General features: G+C 35.0%; 2 protein-coding genes across 2 annotated transcripts; one reads left to right on the forward strand and one right to left on the reverse strand.

Moving 5' to 3' along the window:
- Window positions 1-1,447: 1,447 nt before the first annotated feature.
- timm17b (translocase of inner mitochondrial membrane 17 homolog B (yeast)) lies at window positions 1,448-9,320 on the reverse strand. The gene is made up of 6 exons (XM_051116810.1): window positions 9,268-9,320; window positions 7,083-7,182; window positions 6,921-6,984; window positions 6,680-6,808; window positions 6,069-6,179; window positions 1,448-2,506 (listed from the first exon to the last, which is right to left on the reverse strand). Exons 1-6 carry the CDS (start codon window positions 9,291-9,293, stop codon window positions 2,427-2,429), a joined length of 510 nt encoding a protein of 169 aa, XP_050972767.1. The 5' UTR covers window positions 9,294-9,320; the 3' UTR covers window positions 1,448-2,426.
- A 963-nt stretch (window positions 9,321-10,283) lies between these two features.
- Window positions 10,284-27,090, forward strand: zgc:154046 (Carnitine O-acetyltransferase-like). The gene is made up of 14 exons (XM_051116809.1): window positions 10,284-10,696; window positions 11,501-11,779; window positions 12,238-12,356; window positions 15,115-15,168; window positions 15,256-15,421; window positions 16,936-17,110; window positions 18,084-18,262; window positions 18,375-18,475; window positions 19,483-19,602; window positions 19,700-19,822; window positions 20,624-20,759; window positions 20,859-20,921; window positions 23,302-23,439; window positions 26,653-27,090. Exons 1-14 carry the CDS (start codon window positions 10,670-10,672, stop codon window positions 26,863-26,865), a joined length of 1,893 nt encoding a protein of 630 aa, XP_050972766.1. The 5' UTR covers window positions 10,284-10,669; the 3' UTR covers window positions 26,866-27,090.
- The last annotated feature ends 399 nt before the right edge of the window (window positions 27,091-27,489 follow it).

Genomic DNA, 27,489 nt, shown 5'->3' on the forward strand with positions numbered 1-27,489 from the left:
GTAATATTGTGAAATACTTTTACTATTTCAAATAAGTGTTTTCTATTTTAATGTACTTTAAAATGTAATTTATACCTGTGATCAAAGCTACATTTTCAGCATCATTACTCCAGTCTTCAGTGTCACATGATCCTTCAGAAATCATTCTAATATGCTGATTTGCTGTTCAGGAAACATTTATTATTATTATCATTATTATTATTATGATCAACATTTAAAACAGTTGAGTAAACTTTTTCAGGATTCTTTGATAAACAGAAAGATCACAATATCAGCATTTATCTGAAATGAAAAGCTTTTGTAACATTATACACTATATTCAAAATTGATCAAAAGTGATGATGAAGACATTTATAATGTTACAAAAAATCTATTTCAGATAAATAAACTTTTAATTCATCAAAGAAACCTGAAAAAAATATTCCCAGCTATTTAAAACATAATAATAATAATAATAATAATAATAATAATAATAAATGTTTGTTTTTTTTGAGCAGCAAATCAGAATATTAGAATGATTTCTGAAGCATCATGTGACTGGAGTAATGATTCTAAAAATTCAGCTTTGAAATCACAGAAATAAATTACATTTTAAAATATATTCAAATAGAAAACAGTTATTTTAAATAATACACATATTTCAAAATGTTACTGTTTTTGCTGTACTTTGGATCAAATAAATGCAGGGTTAGTGAGCAGAAGAGACTTAAAAACATTAAAAATCTTTTGGCTGGTATATATATATAAAATCACACATTTCATAATATTTTAAAACAAAACACCACATATAAAATGCGTATACCTTATTGTTCCTGGCCATTTAAAATGGGTGCATTAAATTATCAAAATATTACTGTTTTTGCTGTATTTTGCATCAAATAAAGGCAGGCTTGGTGAGCAAAAAAGGCTTCTTTAAAATCTTAAAATATCTTACTGTTCATAAACTTTTGACTGGCAGCGTACAATACATAGTGTACATTTAAATTTAGTTGAACTGCATGTCATTAAATGTCAGTACCAAGTGAGTATGTATGTATCATTTGCAGCATGCATTTAAAAGGACTTTTTATATATTTTTTATTTCTATAGTAAATAAATGTGGCCTTCTAACCTTTAAAACTGTGTTTTTGTACGAAGGGTTGTGTTTAAACTCTAGTAAGCAATAATTTGTAGAACTGAAACTACAAATAAGTACCAGGAATTTCCTTTCACCAATTTCTTTATGCAATTATTAAAACCATCATGAGTTATGAAGTAAAATGCAAACCTACATATTATAGTACAACCTAGTGTCTAAAGAGTTTGTGGGGTGCCTGAGTGGTGGGGCATTTGGGAGTATACCACCAAATTTGGGACTTTCAGACATTTTTAGTGCATAATAAACTGATACAAATACAACAGAGTTGCAGCCCAATTATTAATACAGAATAACATCTCTAAAGCAATATACATCTAAGCATCAACCATAAAATACTTTATTGAGACAGGCTACTTATACATACATATCCTCTTATTGTCTCTATAGTGCTCCAAAAATAAATAATCCATCAAAAAAAAAAAAAAAAAAAAAAACACCTACAAGACATTACACAAAGATTCTGATAAAGAAAGAGTAGGAAAATAATCAGTACCAAACTGGCGAGATTGAAAATATGGAGAGAATGAATGACTTTTGTAATGCATTTACTTGTAATTTTCTTTGGCAGAGAAACATTAAAGTTGAATATTATCTTCAACAATGGTGTCTCTCCTGAAATTAATTTGATTTTCTCAGTAAAAAATGGAAGACAAGCTACGTAGCTTGAATGGAAACGATCCAAAGTCTCTGAAAGATCTCAATTATAATAATTTAAGAAGACCTAAATCAAAATCTAAAATAGATCAGTCAGGTTTAGGTCATGTATTAGATTAAGATAAACTTTATATAAAAAGTACTGCAGGTTTGCATTGCTCATTTTCATAACACTGCATCAGTGATGTAAAAATCAAAATTAGAACTATTTTTAAAATGAACTTTCATAGGAATCATTATTCATGTCTTGTTGAAAGTAATTACATACTCAGAATATCTCTGCATGATCTAGTTAATTATACAGTATGTTTGTTTTAATATGAGGTGTTCAAATAGGCCTGTATGAACTATAAAAATATGTAGATTGAGTTCTGCCTTAGTATGCTTGATGAAAATCTTTGGATGACAATATTCCCTTCTCAACAGGACAAAATACAAGTGTATATTGCAATTCATACATAACACAAATGACATACTGCTTGCCCCTGAGTGGCCATCTAATAGAGGACGAGAAGTTCAGGACGTTCCCATGTCTATAAGGGGGACTGTAAACTATAATGAGGGTCCTAAACTTCTAACAATCCTCTCTTTTTTCACAGTCTATAATACTGCAGTCACCACTGCAACAGTGATTTTATTGATACTGTCCATAACCGCGTGTCTCTTGGCCTTCTTTTGGGGGAAGCTGACTCGGGTCCTCCACAAAAGGATTCGCTGTAGAGGAAGACAAGATGCAGGTAGTGAACACCACTGAAGCAGCGTCAACAAAACAAACAAGTGCAAAAGAAAACAATGTTCAAGACAGTGTTTTAAACTACTATTTATTGTCACAGTGTACTAATTCATTTTCTTGTTTTAGGCGAATTGTAAACTTAGATGTGTTGTACTTAATTGTTTTCTCGTTTTTGCTAAACTGTTACCACATTGTACTAACTCATTTTTTCATTTTTTGTAAATTGTTGCCACACTGTACTAATTAGTTTTCTCATTTTCGGTAAATTTTTCCCATACTGTAGTAATTTGTTTTCTTGTTTTTGGTAATTCATGGCCAAATTGTACTAACTTGTTTTTCGTTTTAGGTAAATCCTGACTATGTTATACCAATTAGTGTTCTTATTTTAGTTAAGCTGTAAACTTGCCCACATTGTACTGGTTTGTTTTCTTATTTTTGGTAATTGTTGCCACAGTACACTAATTAATTTTCTTGTTTTAGATAAACTGTAAACTTGGCCATGCTGTACTTAATTGTTTTCTTGTTTTCCGTAAATTGTTGCCAGATTGTATTCATTCATATTTTCTTTTTTGGTAAACTGTTGCCACATTGTACTAATTTGTTTTCTCATTTTTGGCAAATTGTTGACACATTGTGCTAATTAATTTTCTCATTTTTGGTAAATTGTTGCGATACTGTACTAATTTGTTTTCTTGTTTTAGATAAATTGTTGCTACATTGTACTTTGTTATTTTTTCTTTTTAGGTAAATTGTTGACACATTGTACTCATTAATTTTTCTTTTTTTGGTAAACTGTTGCCACATTGCACTTATTTGTTTTCTCATTTCTGGTAAATTGATGCCATACTGTACTAATTTGTTTCCTCATTAGATGAATGGACCTTTATCTCACTTCCTATATCCGGTAAGCGAAGCAGTGTATCCCCACTTCCGGTCCCATTGCAACGGGAGAATCCTCTCTTTCCTTTCATTCGCCGGTGTTACTGCAGTGTACCTGGCTGCTTTTATTCTAAACAATGACACACTGCCTCAGTTTTCATGATTTCCTGACACAACACGGATAAGATGCGTGGGATGAATTAAGGTCCTTCTAAAATATTACGCGGGAGCACGTTCGCGTGGAGTATGCATTTCAAAACTGAGGATGTTTAGGCCTACATCTCATATCACCTGCTGAAATGCTTCCATTAATATATTTCTCTTCCAAATGTGCATTCTGAATAATAAATAAATTTAACCTGCTGCAGTCAATTTCGTCTTCTCATTAACAATGTCTTTCTCATCATATTTTATACCTGTTTACATTAAAATACATTTTAAATAAACACCCTTACAAAATTAACCATGGATTTACTATAGTAAATGTAGTAACCATGTTATATTTTATTTTTTCCGCGGACTGATTTCCAATTGTATTGCCATAGTTTTACTACACATACCATGGTTAATTTTCGAAAGAGCGGTATTAAAATAGATGAATGAATGCGCGGGCGTTGCCTTAAAGAAATAACAATGTTGAACATTTTAGCTACTTAATCCAGACAATGTAACGCGTTGACAGCGTGATTTGAGTATTATTTAAGAATTTTGGCATAAACGTGAATTACATACAGTGAAATGACTGTGAATGAAAAATGACAGAATAAAGACTAAAATTTAATACAAATAAATGAATAAATATGTTGATTCTGATCTTATTCATCAGGTCTCACACACACTGCAGCACTGACTCAGTGTGGTGAAATCACGCATGTTTATGAGCCATGGGTTTCTCAGATCGGTACGTTGGATTAAAACTACAAGTTCCATTCGGTTTGGAAAATTATGTGCACAGTAATCATCAGAACTCTTCGCCTGTCTCTGAAAATGTCCGGATTTTGAAATCAACCTGCAGATGCTCATTTTAACAGGCTTTTATTCAACTAGTGATTACAGCATATTGAAAAATATACATAACCGGAAGAATTGATACACTGCTTCGACAAGCGCTTCCACTGTTCAATTCCGATGCGATAAAGGTCCATTGGTTTCACATTGGACTCATTAATTTTTTTCTTTTTTGGTAAACTGTTGCCACATTGTACTAATTAGTTTTCTCAGTTTTGGTAAATTGTTGCCACATTGTATTGTTCTCTCGTTTTTGGTCATTTGTTTTCTTGTATTTGGTGAATTGTTGCCACATTGGACTTATTCATTTTTTTTTTTTTTTTTTTTTTTTTGGTAAACCGTTGTCGCATTGTACTACTTAGTTTTTGCATTTTTGGTAAATTGTTGCCACATTGAATTTTTCTCTCGTTTTTGGTGAATTGTTGGCACACTGAACCTATTCATTTTTTCTTTTTTGTTAAACTGCTGCCAGATTGTACTAATTAATTTTCTCATTTTGGTAAATTGTTGCGATACTGTACTAATTTGTTTTCTTGTTTTAGATAAATTGTTTCTACATTGTATTTTTTTTGTTTTTTGCTAAACTGTTGCCACATTGTACTAATTAGTTTTAATTAATTTTTTGGTAAATTGCTGCAACACTGTACTAATTTGTTTTCTCTTTTTTGGTAAATTGTTGCCACATTGAACTTATTCGTTTTCTTGTTTTTTGTTAAACTGTTGCCACATTGTACTAATTTGTTTTCTCATTTTTGGTAAATTGTTGCCACATTGTACTTATTTATTTTTTCTTTTTTGGTAAACTGTTGCTATGTTGTACTAATTCATTTTCTTGGCTTTGGTAAATTGTTGCCACACTGTATTAATTAATCTTCTCTTTTTTGGTAAACTGTTGCCACATTGTACTAATTTGTTCTCTCAATTTTGGTAAACTGTTGCCATACTATACTATGTTTATATGTACTATACTATGTTTTCTAATTTCTGGTAAACTGTTGGCACACTGTACCACTTTGTTTTTTTAATTTCTGGTAAACTGTTGCCACACTGTACTAATTTGTTTTATTGTTTTTGGTAAACTGTTGCCACACTCTACTAATTTGTGTTCTCTCGCTCTCTTTTTTTTTTTTTTGGTGAATTATTGCCACATTGTACTAATTCATTTTCTAGTTTTAAACCACATTGTATTTATTTTCTGGATTTTGGCAAATTGGCAAGATGACTGTATGTTTAATATTATGGAATAATACTGATAAAAGAAAAACAACTATCATGCTAAACGTACTGCGTGCTGCCAGTATAGCTCCAGTCATGGCTCCACTGGTGATTGTCATGCTGTAATAATTATTTTCCTTGTTTTATGTAAATCATGGCCACGTTGTACTAGTTAATTCACGGCCACAACATCTATTTATTCTTCTGCATGTCATTCGTAGCTAGTTCACTCAAAAGTAAAAACATCTTTTTATATTGTTTGAAACTTAAGAAATTAAATCATTTTTGTCAAAGAAAACAGTAATGAGTTTTAGACATACTTTGTATTTCTTAAAAAAGAAAATTTGAAACAAAACAAACTTGCATTGTTGTGTGAACAGTTTCTTTGAAGTTAATAAACTCTCTGAATCATCCAAACCTATTGTGACAAGTATAACTCACGATTCTGAAACTGCTGTGCTGTGTATCTTGTAAGAAGTATCCCGAATCCCTCGATTAGGGCAAGCAGAATCCCGCCCATCATTGCAGAGCCCACCATGGCTAGCGGTCCACCTGAAATACAAGCAAACACACTTCCAGAGGTCATTTCAAGACAAGAGATTAATGCTGTATGTATATACTATTGCATAACACTACAGATCATCAGATGACTACTTCCAGTAGGTTGTTTTATCTTCAGTTTCTGAAGAATGGAATACACTACATGTACTTTTCATAAATTTTTGGCCCAATTTGTAGTCTGGACAAGTCAATGCTACAGTAGCTGCTGAAAGTCATACTGCAGATTTTCAGAAGGGAATAGACAACATTTTTTTAGTTTAGGCTATGATTTTATCCAGCTGGAGAACATCAAATATGTTTAATATTCTGAGACGATTTTGGAACGCATTGCATATTGTTTCACATGTTTCTGCTTGAGTTTGTTGTGAAATTCTGTTATAGTGTGTAATCTTTTTTCTCTGTAACTATTTACAAAGTCGACAAGATGACTGTATGTTTAATATTATGGAATAATACTGACAGAAGAAAAACAACTATCATGCTAAACGTACTGCGTGCTGCCAGTATAGCTCCAGTCATGGCTCCACTGGTGATGGAGTTCCAAGGATCTTCCTTACCCCGCAAACGCACAAGACCACAGTCTATGGTGGAAAAGAGTCCACCCCATACAGCAAAACTACCTGCAGGAGAAACAGACCCATGCCACATACATACAAAATGCTAAAACTACTCATGTATGGCAACTTTACAGCACATGATACATAAAAACAAAAAAAGATTCTGCAATATCACCTCCAATTTGTGGTGCTCTTACTCTCACAGCATTTGCGCTCCCTCTTAGCCTGTGTCGAACACCCTGTAGTAACAAAGTGTGTTTATTAATAGTAAACATATAGTAATGTGTATTAGTAGTAGTAATAAATCAGTTGTTTTGTTGGTGACAGCGAAGCTTACCACAGGTGCGTTTCGAAAGCCTTTAACAGATTGGAAAACCCCCCCTCCAATGGCCCCCATGGTAAATGCACCGCCGCAGTCATCAATTATCCTCCACGGACTAAAAAAATATGAAATAAAAGAGTTTCAGTTAAGGTCAATAGTTTACATACACCTTGCAGAATCTGCAAAATGTGAATTATTTTACCAAAATAAGAGTGATCATGCAAAATGCATGTTAATTTTTATTTAGTACTGACCTGAAAAAGATATTTCACTTTGAAAACATTTACATATAGTCCACAAAGAAAATAATAATTGAATTTATTAAAATGACTGTTCAAAAGTTTACACTTGAAAAGTTTAAACTTGATTCTAAATACTGTGTTGTTACCTGAATGATCCACAGCTGTGTTTTTTTGTTTAGTGATAGTTGTTCATGAGTCCCTTGTTTGTCCTGAACAGTTAAACTGCCTGCTGTACTTCAGAAAAATCCTTCAGTTCCCACAAATTATTTGTTTTTTCAGCATTTCTGTGTTTGAACCCTTTCCAACGATGACTGTATGATTTTGAGATCCATCTTTTCACACTGAGGACAACTGAGGGACTCATATGCAACTATTACAGAAGGTTCAAATGCTCACTGATGCTTCAGAAGGAAAAAACGATGCATTAAAAGCCAGGGGGTGTAAACTTTTGAACAGAATGAAGATGTGTTCATTTTTTTTATTTTACCTAAATATCACATTTTTATCATTTAGCACTGCCCTTCAGAAGATACTTACATGTTTCACAGAAGATAAAATAAGTGTAATTTACCCTGATATTACATATGAGTTCCTCAGTTGTCCTCAGTGTGAAAAAATGGATCTTAAAATCATACAGTCGTTGTTGGAAAGGGTTCAAACACATAAACATGTTGAAAAACCAAAGAATTTGTGAGCCCTGAAGAATTTTTCTTAAGAACAGTGGACAGTTTACCTGTTCACGTCAAACAAGAACAACTATAACAAAAAAAAACCCACACAGATGTGGATCATTCAGGAAACAACACAGTATTAAAAATCAAGTGTATGTAAACTTTTGAATGGGCTCATTTTTTTTTTTTATAAATTCAACTATTATTTATTGTCTATATGTACATATTTTTATGTGAAATATCTTATTCAGATCAATACTATATAATAAAAAATAACATGCATTTTGTATGATCCCTCTTATTTTGGTAAATTAATTCATATTTTGCAGATTCTACAAGGTATGTACACTTTTGACCACACCTGTATATGTTTAAGGTTTAAGTCATTATCCTTGTATAGCCTATCATATCTGATGTATTGCTTCTAAATTATCAAAATGATCAAAACTTTGCTAAAAAAAATTGTTGTACACAATCTATTACATGTCTTTTACATGCCTTATTACTAAAAGTTCATACTGACTTTGCAAGTAACAGGCCTTTTACTTTTTACTTTTAATACAATTTTACAATTTACTTGTAAAAACATCCACCATTTGATCATGGTTCACATGTGTTTTTGTAGTGAAACACAAAAATAACTTAAATAATAGCAACAAATAAATAATAACAAGATAAACACTTACCGGACTTAGGTTTACTTGATTACTTAATTATTCTTACAAAATCATGTCACAATTTATCTAGTAAATCTGATCCATCTGGCTTTTGAATTAAATTTCAATTAAATTAAATTAATTTTCAATTAAAACTACATATATATATATACACATTTGCAGACATTTTTAAAGATTGTCTTTTATATTTCCTCTAATTGTACAATAAACCGTTTTATTTAAAAAAAACAAACAAACAAAAAAGTATGTTTTTCAGACTATTATGTCATATGTCAAGCTTTACTGGGAAAATTCTTTTAAACCTGTCAACCTGATACTAAACAAGCAGTTAAAGCTGCCAGTGAAGTGAAACAGCAAGTTTATTATGCCCCTTCACGTCTAAGCACTGAAACGAGACGAGATCCCACATGATAACATGTTTATCAAACGCAGTGTAAAATGTCAACAGTGAGTGAACTGTGACAGCAGCTACTTTAGAGAGTGACAGCGGAGAAATACATCGACAACAACACCAAAGCAAACGACAACAAAAACTGCTTCAAACAGCAGCTGTCTGCTGTCATGACCTGAAGTGCGGAGCGGTCAGAAGTGAAGAGAGCTTGTACTTTACCAGGGTTCACGGGCATATTCCTCCATGATAACCTGCTGACGTCAGAGCGCTTACGCAATTTTTCCGTGACAGGAAGTAGAGTTTACAACCAATTAGCTGAAGTTGAGTGGTTTTGTTTTGCTGGATACATTTGTCTTAAAAGATATATTTGTTGCAAAGATGAAAGCCACTTTCTCGCAATTAGATAAAAAATATGTCCGATTTCAGTCGGATTTTTTTTTTTTCTTTTTTACAGAAATCTGTTATGTTTTCGATCAGTTTTTAAACAGTAAGATTGTTAATATTTTTAAGGAATTCTCTTCTGCCGACTAAGCCTGCATTTATTTAAAATACAGCAAAGGCTGTAATATTGTTAAATATTTTTACTATTTAAAATAACTGCTTTCTATCTATATTTTAAAATGTAATTTATTTTTGTGATCAAATGTCAAAAATCTGTTTATTATTATTATTATTACCAATATGTAAAAGAGCTAAGTACATTTTAAAGGATTCTTTAATAAATAAAGGGTCCAAAGATCAGCATTTATCTGAAATAAAAAGCTTTTGTAACATTATACACTACTTTTTATTTATTTATTTATTTACATTTTTGGGTGGATGTGGGTAGAAAATAATACTCTTAGCAAGATGCTAAGAGTAATGATAAAGACATTTATAATGTTATAAAAGATTTCTATTTCAGATAAATACCGCTCTTCTGAACTCTCTATTCATCAAAGAAACCTGAAAAAATTCTACTCAGCCGTTTTCAACATAATAATAATAATAATAATAATGGTTTTTGAAATCACGGGAACAACAAACAGAACACCGTTATTTATATATATTTACACACACATAATCACACATTTCATAATATTTACAAACGAAACACCACATATAAATGCATACACCTTTTTTTCCTGTCCAATTACAATGGGTGCATTAAATGACAAGTTAATAATTTCATAGACCCGCTATATCGAAGTTGAAAAGTCATGTATTGGCAGTCGCTTAGCGATGACGTTGCGAACGTCCAAATAGGCCGACAGATGGCAATGTTTATTTGTTTTATTTGGTCCGTTGGACCACTCTACATTTGAACTGATGAACAACGGTTAATAAATAAATTAGACATAGAAGTTATCGTTGCATGTTACAAATGTTTTTATGTATAAATATTGTATAGCTATACATTAAATTTTCTTTATTTTGCGCCTTGCGCACTAAGGTGCAAGTCATTCAGGGGCAAAATAAGCTAGTAGCTGTAGTTGTCAATGTTATCCGAGCGAGGGCGAAGGTGTACGACCCGTGTTATAACTTGTCAAGAAAGTTTTGGTCGCCCTTGTAGCGCATAATGTTGGGGAGATCCTGTTCTTCAGCTGTCAGTTGAATTCTCCGGGATTATTTGCGTAAAATCATGCTGTGCGTCTTGACCAGAACTGCGGTAAGTGATGATTATCATACTGTACAATACTGACAGTAACGCAAACGCAGTGACTTTATCAGTTAATTAAACGCCTGCCTAGTTATATGAACCAATAGTAACCGTAACGCCCCATGAATAGCTTTTGATGTCCTGATAGTTTTTTTCATTCTTTGCTACCTGATCTGAAACATTGTGTTTGTTGTGCATCTTTTCTGTCTAAAAACAACGATTGAATTATGACGTGCTGACATGACCCACATTAGAGGACAAACCAGCAACAAACATGTCTAAAAACACGGATGCCACTGTGTTCAACTTTGACAACAAGACAGATCGCTGATCGATATTAACATGTCGTGCAACAGACCAAACAAGTTCAGTTAAAAGTTTGAAAACAGTGCTGGAAGGTCGTAGAGAAAGATCACAGGTTTCAGAAACACAGCAAAAAGAAGCAAATTTGTACCTACAATGTTAGAAAAAAAAATATTTTATTATATATGACCGGAGGATATTTACATATAAAACGCACCGTGCATTTATATAAGATAATTAAACTGAATTAGTAAATTGAATAAATTACTTTACTATTTGTAATTACTATACTATTGAAATAAATTATTATAACATATTTTGGACACATGACACCAAGCCTGCAGATTATTAAAAACTATACCTAGATTATTATTGCTGTTGTTATTATGTAAAATAATAATCTTTTTTTTTTAATCTGTTTCATTTTCATATATATATAGGATCGGCTAGGTTATTATATTCCATGTCCTGTAATAATAAATGTTTATAAACTGTTCTCTGTATTCTTAGACAAGGACGGGCCTGGTGAAGCCCTGCCGTCTTTTGAGTCCATTGCCGGTTGTCCAAATTTCTGAGCGGCCGCTGGTCCATCAGGAGAGTCTGCCAAAGCTGCCCGTTCCGCCGCTGAAGCAGACATGCGCACGCTATTTGGCCTCGCTCGAACCGCTGATCAGCGAGGAGGAGATGACGCACACACGCGAGCTCATGGACGAATTCCTGCGGCCCGGTGGCGTTGGAGAGAGACTGCAGAAGAGCCTTGAGCGCCGGGCACGCAAAACCGAAAACTGGGTGCGTAAGAAGCGCTGTGTGTGAGGGCAAGGGGTGTCAGCGGTTTCCTGTTCTTGTGCCATAAATCATTGTATTTCATCACTTTTATTTTAACCATTCACTACTAAAATGTACTTTTACAAACTTTTGAATTATATTTTAAAAACACGCACAAAATAGCCCTACTTTCCGATTGATATAACTGAAATAAGTGTGTTGAAAGATCACAGGCAACTAAAATCTGTAAACAACAAAAGAAAAAAAATCACCGTGCCTACACATGCTAGCCAATCAGATAACGCAGAGGCGTGTCAATCATTTTGCATGTAATGTCTGTGGAGGCGGGGCTTTGGAGAGAGGACTTGTGGTAAAAATGGGATGCTGTACCAATTCCAATTTTTTTTTTAACTACACAGTACTTTGTTTTGCATGTGTATTACACTTGTAACTACTCCAAGTATTTCAATTGTGTGATGCAGCTGTCTGACTGGTGGATGCAGTCGGCCTACTTGGACTCTCGAATGCCTGTGGCGATGTACACAAGCCCAGGGGTCGTTTTACCCAAAATGCACTTCCAAGACTGTCAGGGACAAATGAGGTGGGTGACAGTGGTTTCTTTTACTTTGGCAATAAGATATAACTGAACTAATTTAAGTGTTAAAGACAATGTGTGTGTGAAATATGTAACTGTTTAAATGTGTTTTAAATACACTACCGTTGTACACAAGTTAGTCAGTGAAATAAGAATAAATTAATACTTAATTCAGCAATGATACATTAAACTGATCAAATATGGTAGTACAGAATTTAACAATGTACCATAAAATTTATATTTCAAATAAATTCTGTTCTTTTGAACTTTCTATTCATCATAAGTCCTGAAAAATGTATTACAGTTTCTACAAAAAATGTTAAGCACCACATTTTCAATGTTGATAAAAATGTTTTTTAAAGGGGTGATTGGATGCAAACTTCACTTTTTTATGTTGTTTGAACATTAATGTGTGTTGGCAGTGTATGTACAAATCTACCCTATAATGATAAAAATCCATGCGGTGGTTTTTAATTAATCTGTAAAAATAATACTCCCTTTTTCAAATCGAGCCGTTCTCAGATGCCTGTCGGTGTTGCGTCACACCCACAGAGGCCGCTCCCATGATAGTTGATTGACATGAACGTCTTACCTCAGACCCGCCTTAAATCAGCAGGAACAGTCCAACCTCTATTGTTTCGATGCCGGGATGTAATTTAGACAAGAATTGAGCGACTGAGGTGTTGTGTTGCTGGATGTAATAATGAACATAGTGGTCGTCATTTACTCCCGACATCTGAGCCGCTGAAGATGCACTGAATTACGTTTGTTTGTGAAGGGAATGTACCTCCCGATCTACATATATCCATCTATGTTCACACGAATCATCAATCATGATCGCACAAATCATGATCCAGCTTCACCTACAGCAGAAGTGAGTTAGGGTTTTTTTTATAAATCTTTGCGATCGCCTTTCCTAATAATGTGCTAGTTAGCAAGTTTAGCGGCTAAACACAGCTAAATGTGGCTAAAGTAAACAGGCTCATCACTCTACAGAGAGAAGAGAGGGGCGGGGCGAGCAGAGCTCATTAACATTTAAAGCAACATTAACCAGAACAGGCTGATTTTTGCAGAGCTGATTTTGACAAGGTAAAAAAGGTGTTTTTTACACTACTATTGAGAAATTTTAACCAAAGCATGTTATAGACTTTTCATTAAGACCCTAAAGAATCATATCAACTTGTGGAAAATGGAGAGGGGTATTTAACTGCAGCCTGGAGATCTCCTGATGGGGGCGGGAACTCCAAAATGGGGTGGGTGCTCCAAAATAGGGCGTGGCTTTCTCCCTTTGACAGATAGGGACATGACACGCATGCGCAATTTTTCCCCCCAATCCGCTTAAACGCAAACTCCGCCCCACAGCTGATTTGAAAGATTTTAGGGATTGGATGTGTCAATCACAGTGTTGATTTTCTACACTATACTACACAAATGCTAACCCCTAAACCTAACCCACACCTTACCCTAACCTTAACCAGTGAAATTTACTGCACGGCAGGATTGGCACTGAATACCGTGGTGGATAAACAGTTGATAAGATTATGCAATATGAGATTGCTGGGCCATTCTGTAACTGGACCTCACCAGAAAAATTGACCTTTTTAGTTACATCCAACGTCACTACCCCCTCCTACCCTGCGAATTTCAAGCCCTGTGATGCCCCCGTTGCTTAAAACAAAGCCATAGAGTAAAATCTTTCCCCTGCGCTTCGTGGGAGAGCTCGTGGGTGATTCCCGTTTATATCATTAACCACTGCCCACAAGCTTTGGGGCTCTGCTCTCACTGAGCATATTTATTTATATAAATAGTTTATTTAGCATAGTTTATTTTATTTGAGATCAACTACAAACAATGTTTAATTTATAATGTTTAGTTTTGAAATGTAAGTCAATAACAATAGGCTGAAGCCAGAGCCAATAGGAGGAGTCTTTGTGCGACCAGACCCCGCCCCATTTTGGAGGTTCTGCCCACTTTTGGAGTTCCCACCCCATTTTGGAGATCTTCGGTCTGCAGTTATATATACTTGGGAAAATGGGCATCCAATGACCCCTTTAAAAGAACTGTTTGCAAGCATACAATATACCTGAAACATATTAATCACTGCAATAATGATTCAGTCCTAGAGTCTTAAGTATTTGCTTATTTTTAATCCATTTTTTTTATTTGGCCAGGCAGTGCATGTTTGTGGCTTTATTCTTGAAAAGCAAAGAGTATTGACTTATTTCCAGACTCATTTTGGAGAGGTCTTCAGATTAGGAGTTTTAAGTTTCACATCGACCTTTACACAGAGTTCTCACTTTGCTTGGCTATTTTTGGCCTATGTGTTAGTCATGGCATTGCACTGTTTTTTCAAAGGGATGTGCGCTTGAGATTCGGCCCTGTTTTTAGATTTGCCCTTATCAACACCTGTAGTTTATCTGCTGATACATAGAGATTTCTTGTCTAGTTAGATACATTATTATGTAGTATGTTTACTACATACATAGGGTGGTATTACCACCAACCACCATGAAATATAGACATTTATATGTTTACATATTCATGTTGTTCTCTGCTACTTGATATCTATAGTCTGCCCTTTTCAGCCACAGGTTACCAGTATTTTTATCGCTGACAGTCCTTAGTGTGAATGAAAACAATTGTTATATAAAATGACTCAGAAATCTTTTTTTTTTCAACCTGTGTGCTTATTTTTCCACCAGTGACATAATATGTTTTCATAGGCTGTTCAGATTTAGCATTCCCAGCATTCTCTTGATTATAGGTTTGCTGCTAAACTCATTGCTGGGGTTTTGGATTTCAAAAGAATGATTGATAGGTGAGTTATTTTATAGTTTTCCGAAGCATTTGGAAAGTATACAGATGTATCAGTTTGTTTTAATGGACTTTCTTTACTGTGGTATAGTGGAACATTGCCTGTGGAATATCTGGGTGGCAAGCCTTTGTGCATGGACCAGTATTACCAGGTGCTGACTTCATGTCGGATCCCTGGACCCAAAAGAGACGCTGTGCTGAACTACGCGATTGGAATGACCCCTTCTACACACATCACAGTGGTCCACAACTTTCAGGTGCTTCTTGTAATAATATTTCACAATATTACTGTTTTGCTGAAAATGTTTGCATGATAAGCATAAGAGACTTTTAAAAATATTACAAAAATCTCATGACCCCAAAACTGTATGGCCTGGTTTCACCTTCAGGGCTTAGACTAAGCCAGGATTAGTCCATAGTTCAATTAGGACATTTTACAAACAATACAGGTGTGCATTTTGAGACAAAACAAAAGCACTGACATTTTAAAGGGGTCATCGGATGCAAAGTTCACTTTTTCATGTTGTTTGAACATGAATGTGTGTTGGCAGTGTATGTACAAATCTACCCTATAATCATAAAAATCCATGCAGTGGTTTTTAATTCATCTGTAAAAATAATTTCCCCTTTTTCAAATCGAGCCATTCTCAGATGCCTGTAGGTGTGGTGTCACACCAACAGAGGCCGCTTCCAAGTTGATTGGCATGAGCGTCTTACCTCAGACCAGCTGTCACAGTCTAGTAACCTCCATGGTTTCGATGCTGGAGCAGGGATGTAAGTTAGACAAGAATATCTCCGATTGAGCAATTGAAGTGTTGTGTTGCTGGATGTAATAATGAACATAGTGGTCGTCATTTACTCCCGACATCTGAGCTGCTGAAGATGCAGTGGATTACATATGTTTGTGAAGGGAATGCGGTTCCCGATCTACATTTATCTGTCTATGTTCGCGCAAATCATTCGTGATCCAGCTTCACTTACAGCAGAAGTGAGTATAAGGGTTTTTTAATGAATCTTTGCGATCGCCTTTCCTTATAACATGGTAGTTAAGAAGTTTAGCGGCTAAACATGGCTAAATGTGGCTAAAGTAAACAGGCTCGTCACTCCACAGAGAGAAGACAGGGGTGGGGCAAACAGAGCCTGTTTGCATTTAAAGGAACAACCCCTTAGAATGAGATGATTTTTGCAGAGCTGATTTTGGCAAGGTAAAAAGGGTGTAGTTTTACACAACCATTGAGAATTTTTAACCAAAGTGTTTATAGACTTTTCATTAGGACCCTAAAGAATCATATCAACTTGTGGAAAATGGGCATCCGATGATCCCTTTAAGATCAGTCAGTGCAAGTTTCTTTCAGTTAAAACAGCTCAACGTTTTCGGTTTTGACAGTTTAATCAGTTTTTAAATGACTATTACAGTATCTACTTTATTTTGAAAAGCTGTTTTCTATGAATGTGTAAGAATTCCAATTCATTAGCAGCTGTAGGTGAAGAACTAAAGGAATAGCAGTGCAGTAAACAGTAAAACTATTTGCACTGCAAGCTAGTGTGTTTATAATTAGGACAATACATTTAAAATAATATCAGGCAAAATATGAGATGTTTTGTGACCCAGCTTTTGCATTAAAAGATGGATATATTTGAGATTTGGGTTTGATGCTTTAGTATTTGCCAGTGCTGAAGTTGATTTTTTTAGTTGGTGATGTGCAGTAAGATAAAATGAATAAAGATGAATATATACAGTAAATACCTGTTTTCTCTCTGTATTCCTCAGTTCTTTGTTCTGGATGTGTTCAACAGCGATGGTTCACCACTGACTGTAGATCAGATCTATGTTCAGCTGGAGAAGATCTGGAACTCTTCCCTTCAGACCAATAAAGAGCCGGTTGGCATCTTGACCTCCAACCACCGTAACACCTGGGGCAAGGCCTATAACAACCTTATCAAGGGTGAGTTGACTGAAAAATAGTATGCTGTGGGTTTGATCAAGTCAACAGAATCAGAATAGGCAGAAGACACATATTTCTTAGGCCTTATTCAGACTCTTTGTCCAATTAAATTATTTGTGTGTCTGATTGGAATCTGGTTTAAATGATTTCATTCACATTTGAATGTAGCTTGAAACGTTTTTGTAGAAATTGGATTTTATGTAATTTTTTTTTTAATGTGATATATATATATTAAATATAAAAAATGATACTTTAAGTCCTTTAATCGAGCTCCTTTCTCTGGAGTAAAGGTCTAAGTCAAAGATTCATATTTGGTGACTTTTTGTGTGATATAAATAATATTTTGACTGAAATATGTAAATTTGTGATTCATAAAAAAAAAAAAAATGGATGAAGTTTGGGTGTCATCCAGTGGTATTTGGCTATTGCCTAAACAATATGGATATTACAAATTTGGATCATAGGTTAATTAGACATATGGCTTTTATTTTATAGCAATTTTATTTTATTTGTTTATTTTCAATGAACTTCTGTAACTTTACTTTTACTTTTTTTATATATATACATATATTTAATCTTAAAGGGATAGTTCACCCAAAAAGGAAATTCTGTCATAAATTACTCAGCCTCAAATCGTTCCAAACCCGTTAGACCTTTGTTCATCTTTGGAACACAAATTAAGATATTTTTGATGAAATCCGAGAGCTTTCTGACCCTGCGTAGACAGCAGCACAACTACAATGTGATATAATCTGATATTTATTTGAACATATATACATATTTTCAAATTTGCATAAATTGCATAATTTCAAATTCTGATAAAGGATTGTGCAGCTCTGCATAACCTATGAACCCTGCTTAACTTTTCCACTCTAGAGCTTGCATGAATTATTCAGTACTGGGCATTGTGTTGGTGGACATGGTGTTTATTTTCCTTTGCATGCCTGTGCTATTCATCTTTATGCTGTTCCAGACAAGACAAATAAGGAGTCGGTGAGGGCAATCCAGAAGAGCATCTTCACAGTGTGTCTTGACGCACCAATGCCACGCGTGTCAGATGAGATGTACTTTAACAAGGTGGCTGCTCAAATGCTCCATGGCGGAGGCAGTCGCTGGAACAGTGGGAACCGATGGTTTGACAAAACACTGCAGGTTATTATCATGCATTTATAGACGTACATATATGATCATTGAATCCAGCGTATGTTCACAGGGTGGATAGGAATCCAGATATGTAGAGATATTCCATTTCTGTATCTCACAGTTCATAGTTGGGGAGGACGGATCTTGTGGACTCACTTATGAACATGCTCCAGCTGAGGGACCTCCCATTGTTTTCCTGGTGGATCATGTTGTTGACTATATGTAAGGATATGACAGTTTAATTCTTAATGAAATTTTTATAAGGAATTTTCAGCCAAAATAAAAAAGTGCACATTAAAATTTTTGGAATGGTAAGATTTTTTAATGTTTTGTCTCTTATGCTCACCAAGGTTAAAATTATTTGATCAAAAATACAGTAAAACAGCAATATTATGAAATATTATTACAATAAAGAACTGTTTTCTATTTTAATATATTTTAATATGTAATTTGATCCTATGATGCAATTTTTAGCATCATTACTCCAGTCTTCAGTGTTTCTTGCAGCTCAAGAAACATTTATTATTAGTATCAATGTTAAAAACAGTTGTGCTAATTAATATTTTTGAGGAAACCATTTCTTCAGGATTCTTTGATAAATAAAACATTTTTGTAACATTTTAAATGTCTTTACTGCCAATTTTTTGATCAATTTAATTTTTGATTTAAAAAAAACAGAAATTTAGATTTTCCAAAAATTGGTAAACAGTAGTATAAATGTATTCATTTACAGGTATGAACCGATACTGATAAGCCGATAATCATTTTTGTCATGGCATATGACAGATAAATGTATGGTATTTAAATTTTGCACTGTTTTGTCTAAATGCATTAGTAAAAACTCAAAAATAAAAAAGAACTCAAAAATAAAGTTAATTGTCTTAAATGCTTTTAAATGCTAGTTTTAATGGTATCATAACATTGTAACAGTATTAAAATGGATATTCATTTTGAGATTTGCTGAAGATTTAACAGTGTTATGAAATTGTTTTTCTTAAAAATTAACTTTATGTGACGTTATGTGATGGTAATCTAAATCTAAATAATCTGAATGCACAATCAAACACCAAACCATAAATTTAAACGAAAACGATATGATACTGATATAATGTGGCTCCCTAAACACAAGGCCCCGAATAGGTTTGATAATGTAAAGTTTTGCTTTTTTGTGAAAGTATTGTTGTTTAGAAAGCTTATAGATAATATATTATGCAACATGTTTGCAATAGGAAGAGAACTGAGATGGTACGAACTCCCATGATTCCACTTCCTATGCCGCAAAAGCTTCGATTCAACATCACGCCGGAAATCAAGAAGGACATTGAGAAAGCCAAGCAGAACATGAACATGTAAGCACATTTCAAACTGTTATAATTGTGTTTATTCACCTGCAATAGATGAATATTTCATTATGCACAGGTACTTGTAATCTTCTTATATGTGTAGAATGGTGCATGAACTGGACGTTCGAGTGCTCAACTTCACACACTATGGAAGAAAATTCCCAAAGTCTCATAAAATGAGTCCAGACGCATTTATCCAGATGGCTATTCAGTTGGCATACTACAGGTAAGTTTGACGTCCTAGTGCTGAAAAAGGCACTAAAATCTCTAATCATCTCTGCCTCTAAAATCCCTAGTCCTTCAGATAGCATGTTTTCATATCCCAACGGCTTCTCTCACTTCGTTTCCTAGGTTGCATGCATGCCATTTATGCCACATTTCTTCTTGTCAACATCTTTAAAGGTCAAGTATGTAATTTTTATGTTAAAATACTTTTTCTGACTTAGCGAAGAGTGATATAAGTAAGCCATTCGTACATTGACTTTCTCAAAGAGTATAAATACTGTAGCTCTGTTTGTTTGAGTAGTGCAACAAATCATATTCTGGCTCAACCAGTGACGTGAATCTGGGGCAGCACTATTTGCATAGGTAACTACATAGCCAAAGAAGGTTTGAAAACAGTTCTGTTTAGTAAAATCAATTCAGTTTAGAGCCACTAGTGGTGTAAAAATTACATACTTCACCTTTAAAACATGTAATTCATTCAGGAAGTGGAGAATTGCAGAACATTGTCAAAGGTGATACAAAATAAGGTTTCCAAGTGGTGGTTTTTACTAACATTACTGATCTGTCTAATTACTAGTAGATTACTAATTGTCAGAAAGTAGAAAAGTTGCATGTGGACAAAATAAAATACTCGTAATTAGCAAACTTGTATTATGTACATGTTTTTAATTAAAGTGTGGCAAGGTATGGGTCTTTTTTGTCATTGTGCTCTTCAGTACTCACAGATTGTTATGTGTTTACATACTTATATGTATCTATAACCATCCCAGTCCACTTACGATTGGTCTTGTTCCGGTTTTAGGATGTATCAGACGTGCTGTCCGACCTACGAAAGCGCCTCTTTACGCATGTTTAAACTGGGCAGAACTGAAGCCATTCGATCCACCACCACAGAATCGCTCCAGTTCACACAAGCCATGGATGATCCATCAAAACAAGTACAAGTTTATAATTTTAGTTAAGCAAACCTGTTTGAGTAAGTTTTGTGAATTTTCCATGTTATTTATTCCCAAATTGTTTTAATTTCACATTTACAGAATAGTGAGAAAGCAGCACTTCTCGAAAAGGCCACCAAAGTCCACAGAGAGCACACACACATGGTGAGCATTAAATGTGACCCTGGACCACAAAACCAGTCTTAAGTTGCTGGGGTGTATTTGTAGCAATAGCCAAAAATACATTGTATGGGTCAAAATTATTGATTTTTTTTTTATGCCAAAAAACATGGCATAAATGATCATGTTCCATGGAGATATTTAGTAAAATTCCTACTGTAAATATATCAAAACTTAATTTTTGATTACTAATATACATTGCTAAGAACTTCATTTGGAAACTTTAAAGGTGATTTTCTCAGTATTTAGATTTTTTTGCACCATCAAATTCCATTTATTCAAATAGTTGTATCTCAGCCAAATATTGTCCTATTGTCAAGAGTAGTTCACTTCCAGAACAAATATTTACAGATAATGTACTCACCCCCTTGTCATCCAAGATGTTTATGTCATTCTTTCTTCAGTTGTTTTTTGAGGAAAACATTTCAGGATTTCTCTCCAAATAATGGATATGTATGGTGCCCCTGAGTTTGAACTTCCAACTTACGATTGTAAGATGCAGTTTAACTGCGGCTTCAAAGAGCTCTAAATGACCCCAGCTGGGGAAGAATGGTCTTATCTAGCAAAATAATCGGTTATTTTCTAAAAAAACAAACATTTTGTACTTTATAACTGCAAACAGTCATCTTGTTTATGACAGTTAGGGTATGTCAAAAAACTACAATCTTAATTTCTCCTCCAACTTCAAAATCGTCCTACATCGCTGCAGAAATACTGACTGTGTTTACAAAGTGAACATGCAAAGAAGATCAAATACCCTTTACAAAAAAAGGTAAAACAGCAGTGTAGGGAGATTTTGAAGTTGGAGATGAAAAGAGATGGGAGTTTTTCGACATTCCTTAACTGGCATAAACAGGAATACACACAGTTCACACAGAGCTAGACCAAAGTCCTACCAAAGAGTTTTGATTCTTATCACCTGATGTCTGCGATTTGTCTTGCATCAATTCTGACGGGACTAACGTGCATTGCGTATAGTCAGATTGATTACACATAGTATAAACACAGTTTTACTACAAATACCATGGTGAATCTGTATGGCTAGTATAGCAAAAAAGTGGTTAATGTGTGGTTACTTTAGTTTAACTATTTTATTTATTTTTATTTATTTGTAGTAAAACAATGTTTAATTTATAATATTCATAAATGTACATATGTAATTAAAACATTATGTAACATTAATGAGTGCAGAAATGAATGTGAGTGATTTTACCTGACGCTGATATTACAGTAGTTAATGTGATCTGGCTCTTGATTTTATTATTGTTATTTTTTATTTCTTTGCTGGGAGGCAAACATATCAAAAATGCACACGTTAAGAGTATCTATGGTAATTCACGTTGGCCAAAACGCAAAAGGAAACGTGTTGTGAAAAAAATATCATCTGCAATCACAGACATTCGCATTCGGACGGGATTAGTTTTCTCAGAGGGTCACTGAGTTTGCCGAAAAACAGTAGGTAGTTTCCTCTGGAATTATTACAGAGGTTGTGTGAGAAAAACACAGACGTGGCAGATGCGGACAGGATTAAAATCTTTGAAACACAAATTTCTGTAACAACCACCTGTAAAACTAGTCCTGTCCAAATAGTGCTCAAGAGGAGCGTTTGCATTTAAAAAGTATATAAATTGTCTTTTTTTTTTTTTTTTTTTTTTTTAAATAACTGAGGCTGGAATCACTCAGAGCCCTTTGAATCTGCATTTAAACAGCATTTTAGATGTTCAAACTCGGGGGCACCATACATATCCATTATATGGAGACAAATCCTGAAATGTTCCTTAAAAAAACATAATTTCTTTACAACTCCACAAAGAAAGACATGAACATCTTGGATGACAAGGGGGGGAGTAAATTATATGTAAATTTTTGTTCTGAAAGTGAACTTTAATTTTAAAGGGGACATCGGATGCCTATTTTTCACAAATTGGTACGATTCTTTAGGGTGTTCATGAAATGTCTGAAAAATTGATTCCTCAATGGTTGTGTAATAAAACACCCTTTTTACCTTGTCAAAAACAGCTCTGTTCACAGCAACTCATTTCAGTGCATGTCTCTTTAAATGATAATGAGCTACTGCTCACTCCACCCCTTTCAGCAGTCATGGGCGGGGCTTGTGCAGTGTGACGTCATACTGCTCAAAAAATCAAAACGGCTTGATAATTGAGACCGTTTAGTTTTTTTGGGGATTAAAAAAATAAGTGACTGGATTTTTATCATTGTAGGGTGGTTGTGTCCACACTGCTAAGACACACTCATATGCATACACCATGTAAAAGTGAATTTTTCATCCGATGTCCCCTTTATTTTATGGATCCTGTGTCTTTTTGCCTCCTCCTGATCTTAGTTTTTGTTTCCTTGTAATCAGGCCATCCATGGACAAGGTGTAGAGAGGCACATGCTGGGGCTAAAGATGATAGCCATTGAGGATCTGACTTCTTTACCTGAGATCTTCATGGACACCTCGTTCGCTGTGGCTTCACATTTTAATCTCTACACAAGTCAGGTTTGTAAACTCGGTTCTCGATGGCTTCTTAAGGCCACGAACACACCATATTTAAATACGGTTGCTGCTTCCTTCTGGGCGCTTAATAAATATAAACAGAACATGGTAATTCTTGGAAATTAGCTGGTATTGATTCACTCTAATGCCATCTTATATTGGACTTTCTTCTGCTTTTTAAATAATAATGAATATAATGAAAGTGAGTGGGCACTGGGTTTGTCAAGCTCAAAAATGACAAAAAAAAACATCATGAAGTAACCATAAGATCACTTACATCAATAGTTAAGGTTGCTTTCTCCAAAAACAGTTTTACAAGGCCATGTCCACCAGTCAAAGTGCCCCTATTATGGATTTTTGAAAATTACCTTTCATGCAGTGTGTAAAACAGCTCTAAACATCCTGCAAAGTTTTAAATCTGAAAGTGCACCATGTATAAAGGTATTGCCTCCCAGAAGAAAGTGTCGTTTCGGAATCATTTAAACAAGTTGTTTTTAAAACGAATCCCAAGCTGTTTCATGTTGATGTCAGCTTGAAACATTAGCATATTGCCCGCCCACTTGTTTCGCGCACAGACCCGGGATAACTTGAAAAATCAAACACCATAGTGGATTCCTGTGGGTGGCATCATGTGGAGAAGATGCTGTGCTCTGCACTGTGAGGTTAAATCTGTTAGGGGACAGTTACGGTATGTCAAAAAACTCCCATCTCATTTTCTTCTTCAACTTCAGAATCATCCTACATTGCTGCAGAAGTACCGACCCAGTGTTTACAAAGTGAACATGCAACGAGGGTCAAACACCCTTTACAAAAAAAGTTAAAACAGCGATGTAGTGCGATTTTAAAGTTGGAGGAGAAAATGAGATGGGAGTTTTTTGACATACCCTAACTGTCTTGAACAGGAGTACACAGAGTATGCATGCGAATTGCAGAGCTAGACAAGATGAGCATTTGTGGTTAAAGAGTGTATTAATATTTTTTTAAGAAAATGACCAATTGTTTTGCTAGATAAGACCCTTATTTCTCAGCTGGCATTGTTTAGAGCCCTTTGAAGCTGCATTGAAACTACTTTTTTAACTTTTTTAAGTTCTATGGAGAAAAATCCTTGTATGTTTTCCTCAAAAACATGAATATCTTGGATGACATGGGGGTGAGTTAATTATCAGCAATTTTTTATTCTGAAAGTGGAGTAATCTTTTAAAAATTGTTGCTCTCATGTACTCTGTAGCATGCAAAATATGTATTTAGTTGTGTGTTGTGTTCGCTCCGCGCAGCTTGTAGGTCTCTGGCTAACCGGCTAACAGCAATATCCATTCGCTCGCAATTGTCTAGAAATGTGTCGATGAGTAATGAATGTTTGTCGTTGTTATTACTTGGAGTTCTGATAACGAATAGAGCAATATGTTGGTGTACAAACTACAGTGCTTTATCAATTTATTTCTGCATTGGGCTAACACATATACCATGGCTGTTTTGGTGTTTAACGTAATGGTGATGGGCGTTGCACGCAGTAGACCAATCATAACAGACTGGGTTATGTGTGGTGTGTGGTGTGTATCTTTAGGCATAAAAAAGGTCTACAAAGTTACAAATCTCAAAGTCCACTCCAAAAGAATATATTTTTGTTTTTAAAAAATCCCTTTTCAAGAACTACAACGAACGGCTCCTTTGGACTACAGCGTTTGTTTTCCGCATACAATGATGTCACAACATGGCCCATTAGAATATCATTAAAATAAATCCCGCCCACAGAAATTCACATTGTTGGAGGGAGGGTAGGGAGGAGGTGGGGGATTAGCCTAACTTTAGCGATGCAGCGCAGAGAACCGCTTAAACGAGCCGCAGCGTGGCAGGTATAAACACAAGCATTGACTAGAGTGGCCGCTTCAGAGCTGTAACGCACCGCAGATATGTGCAGTACAGGGGGTCGAAACACGTGCCGAAGCCGCAATCTACTCCGGTTGCCGCATTGGAGCCGTAACACGCCGCAGACGTGTGCAGTGTGTGGTAAGAGATTTATATTCTTTGATAATGTTAAGCTATGACTTCCTTCTTTCAGACAAATGCAATCGGAGTTATATTAATATTTAACCTGGCCCTCCCAAGCCCTCCGGGTTGTTAATAAAGGCCTCCTGTAGCGCATCAATGCGTTTTTGTAAGAAAAATATCCATATTTAAAACGTAACAATCACTTTAATCTAGCTTGCGCTAACAGTTGTACACGGAACTAGCTTCTTTGACAAGAGGCGTGGCAGTACTGAAACACTGTCTAAGCTGTTCGCCAGTTGCAATGCAGTGGGACAGCTAACCAATCACAACACATTTTGTTTTTATATATAAGGCGGGCCATCATTAAACCCGGAACTAATCAAGCCTTATGTGCCAGGCTGGGAGAGATGTACTGTAATGTAAATTATGTTAAGCATGAAAGCATTTTATAGTACACCCCAAAACAAAATAAAAACTTTGTAAAAGAGCACAATAAACCTGTTTTGCATTTTCGCTACTGTACCTGTAAGACGTCTACATGTAAATGACCTCTGTTATTATTAGCTAGGCTCTCTGCATGTGAAATGAGTTGTAGTGCTTTCTTACATCTTGTGGGTTTGCATAGTTGGCCTGCTTTGCATTGTGTCAGGTTCACCAAACAAATGCTCAAACGGTTTAGGCTGAAGTGATGAGATAAGGGACCTTGCTACAAATAGACTTAAGCTGCTCATAACATTGAGATCCTTCAGAAAGGTTATTGTGCACTAGCATAACAGCTAACCCTCAGCCAATAACAGCACAATGTTTGCTAGAATCTCAAAATCAAGATACAAACAAATAATAGTACCTTCTAGTACATCTATCCTAATTAGGCGTTGATAATGAGGTTTGTCCTGGTGGTTACGATTGATCTTGAGTGTCTCACTGACATGTAATACTTTCCAAGTCATACTGCCCTTTGATATACTTTACACTACAAATACATAAACAGCAGTGCAACCGACATGTTCAAGGCCCAGAAAGGTAAAAGGACATCGATAAAATAGTCCATGTGACATCAGTGGTTCAACCCTAATTTTAAGAACCTATGAGAATATTTTTCAAAGACAACAAAACTTACAAGCAGAGGAATGCTCATGCATGTGTCATGTACTCTTGTGAACGTGCATCTAAGACTGACATGGAAGATAAAAATGCAGCACTTTTATGTAAGCTCTTTGTTTTCAGGTTGGATCAAAGACAGACTGTGTTATGTGTTTCGGACCCATGGTTCCTGATGGTTACGGTGTCTGCTACAACCCCATGGATGACCATATCAACTTTGCTGTGACCGCCTTCAATAGCTGCGAAGAAACAAACGCCACAAAACTGTCACAGTTTTTAGAGAACTCGCTTCTGGACATGAAGACTCTCCTGGAGCAGGTGTCTAAGACCCAATGAGTGATGAAACCTCATGAATAGCAAAAGAAACTCTCACAGAAGCCCTGAAATCCTTTCAGACTGGAGGCTTTTACCACTTTGTGTGTCATTATCCTGACATATTGGTTTTCTATCGGTATTCCATATCTTAACGCTGACGTGTGATTTTTTTTTTTTTTTTTTTTTTTTTTTTTTCTTTTTTTTCTTTCATTGTGCAGAGACTACAGTTGAGTTCAAAAGTTTATATCCTCCTTTTTAGAATTATTAAAAATATTAATTATTTTACCAAAATAAGAGGGATCATACAAAATGCATGTTATTGTTTAATTTAGTACTGACCTGAATAAGATATTTCACATAAAAAATGTTTACATATAGTCCACAAGAGAAAATAATTGTTGAATTTATAAAAAATGACCCGGTTCAAAAGTTTACATAGGCTTGATTCTTAATACTGTGTTGTTACCTGAATGACCCACAGCTGTGTTTTCTCCTGCGAGTCCCTTGTTTGTCCTGAACAGTTAAACTGCCTGCTGTTCTTCAGAAAAATCCTTCAGGTCCCACAAATTCTTTGGTTTTCCAGCATTTTTGTGTATTTGAACCATTTTCAGTAATGACTGTATGATGTTGAGATCCATCTTTGCA

The sequence above is a fragment of the Labeo rohita genome, chromosome 8 (genome assembly GCF_022985175.1).
Source record: "Labeo rohita strain BAU-BD-2019 chromosome 8, IGBB_LRoh.1.0, whole genome shotgun sequence".
Lineage (NCBI taxonomy): Eukaryota > Metazoa > Chordata > Actinopteri > Cypriniformes > Cyprinidae > Labeo > Labeo rohita.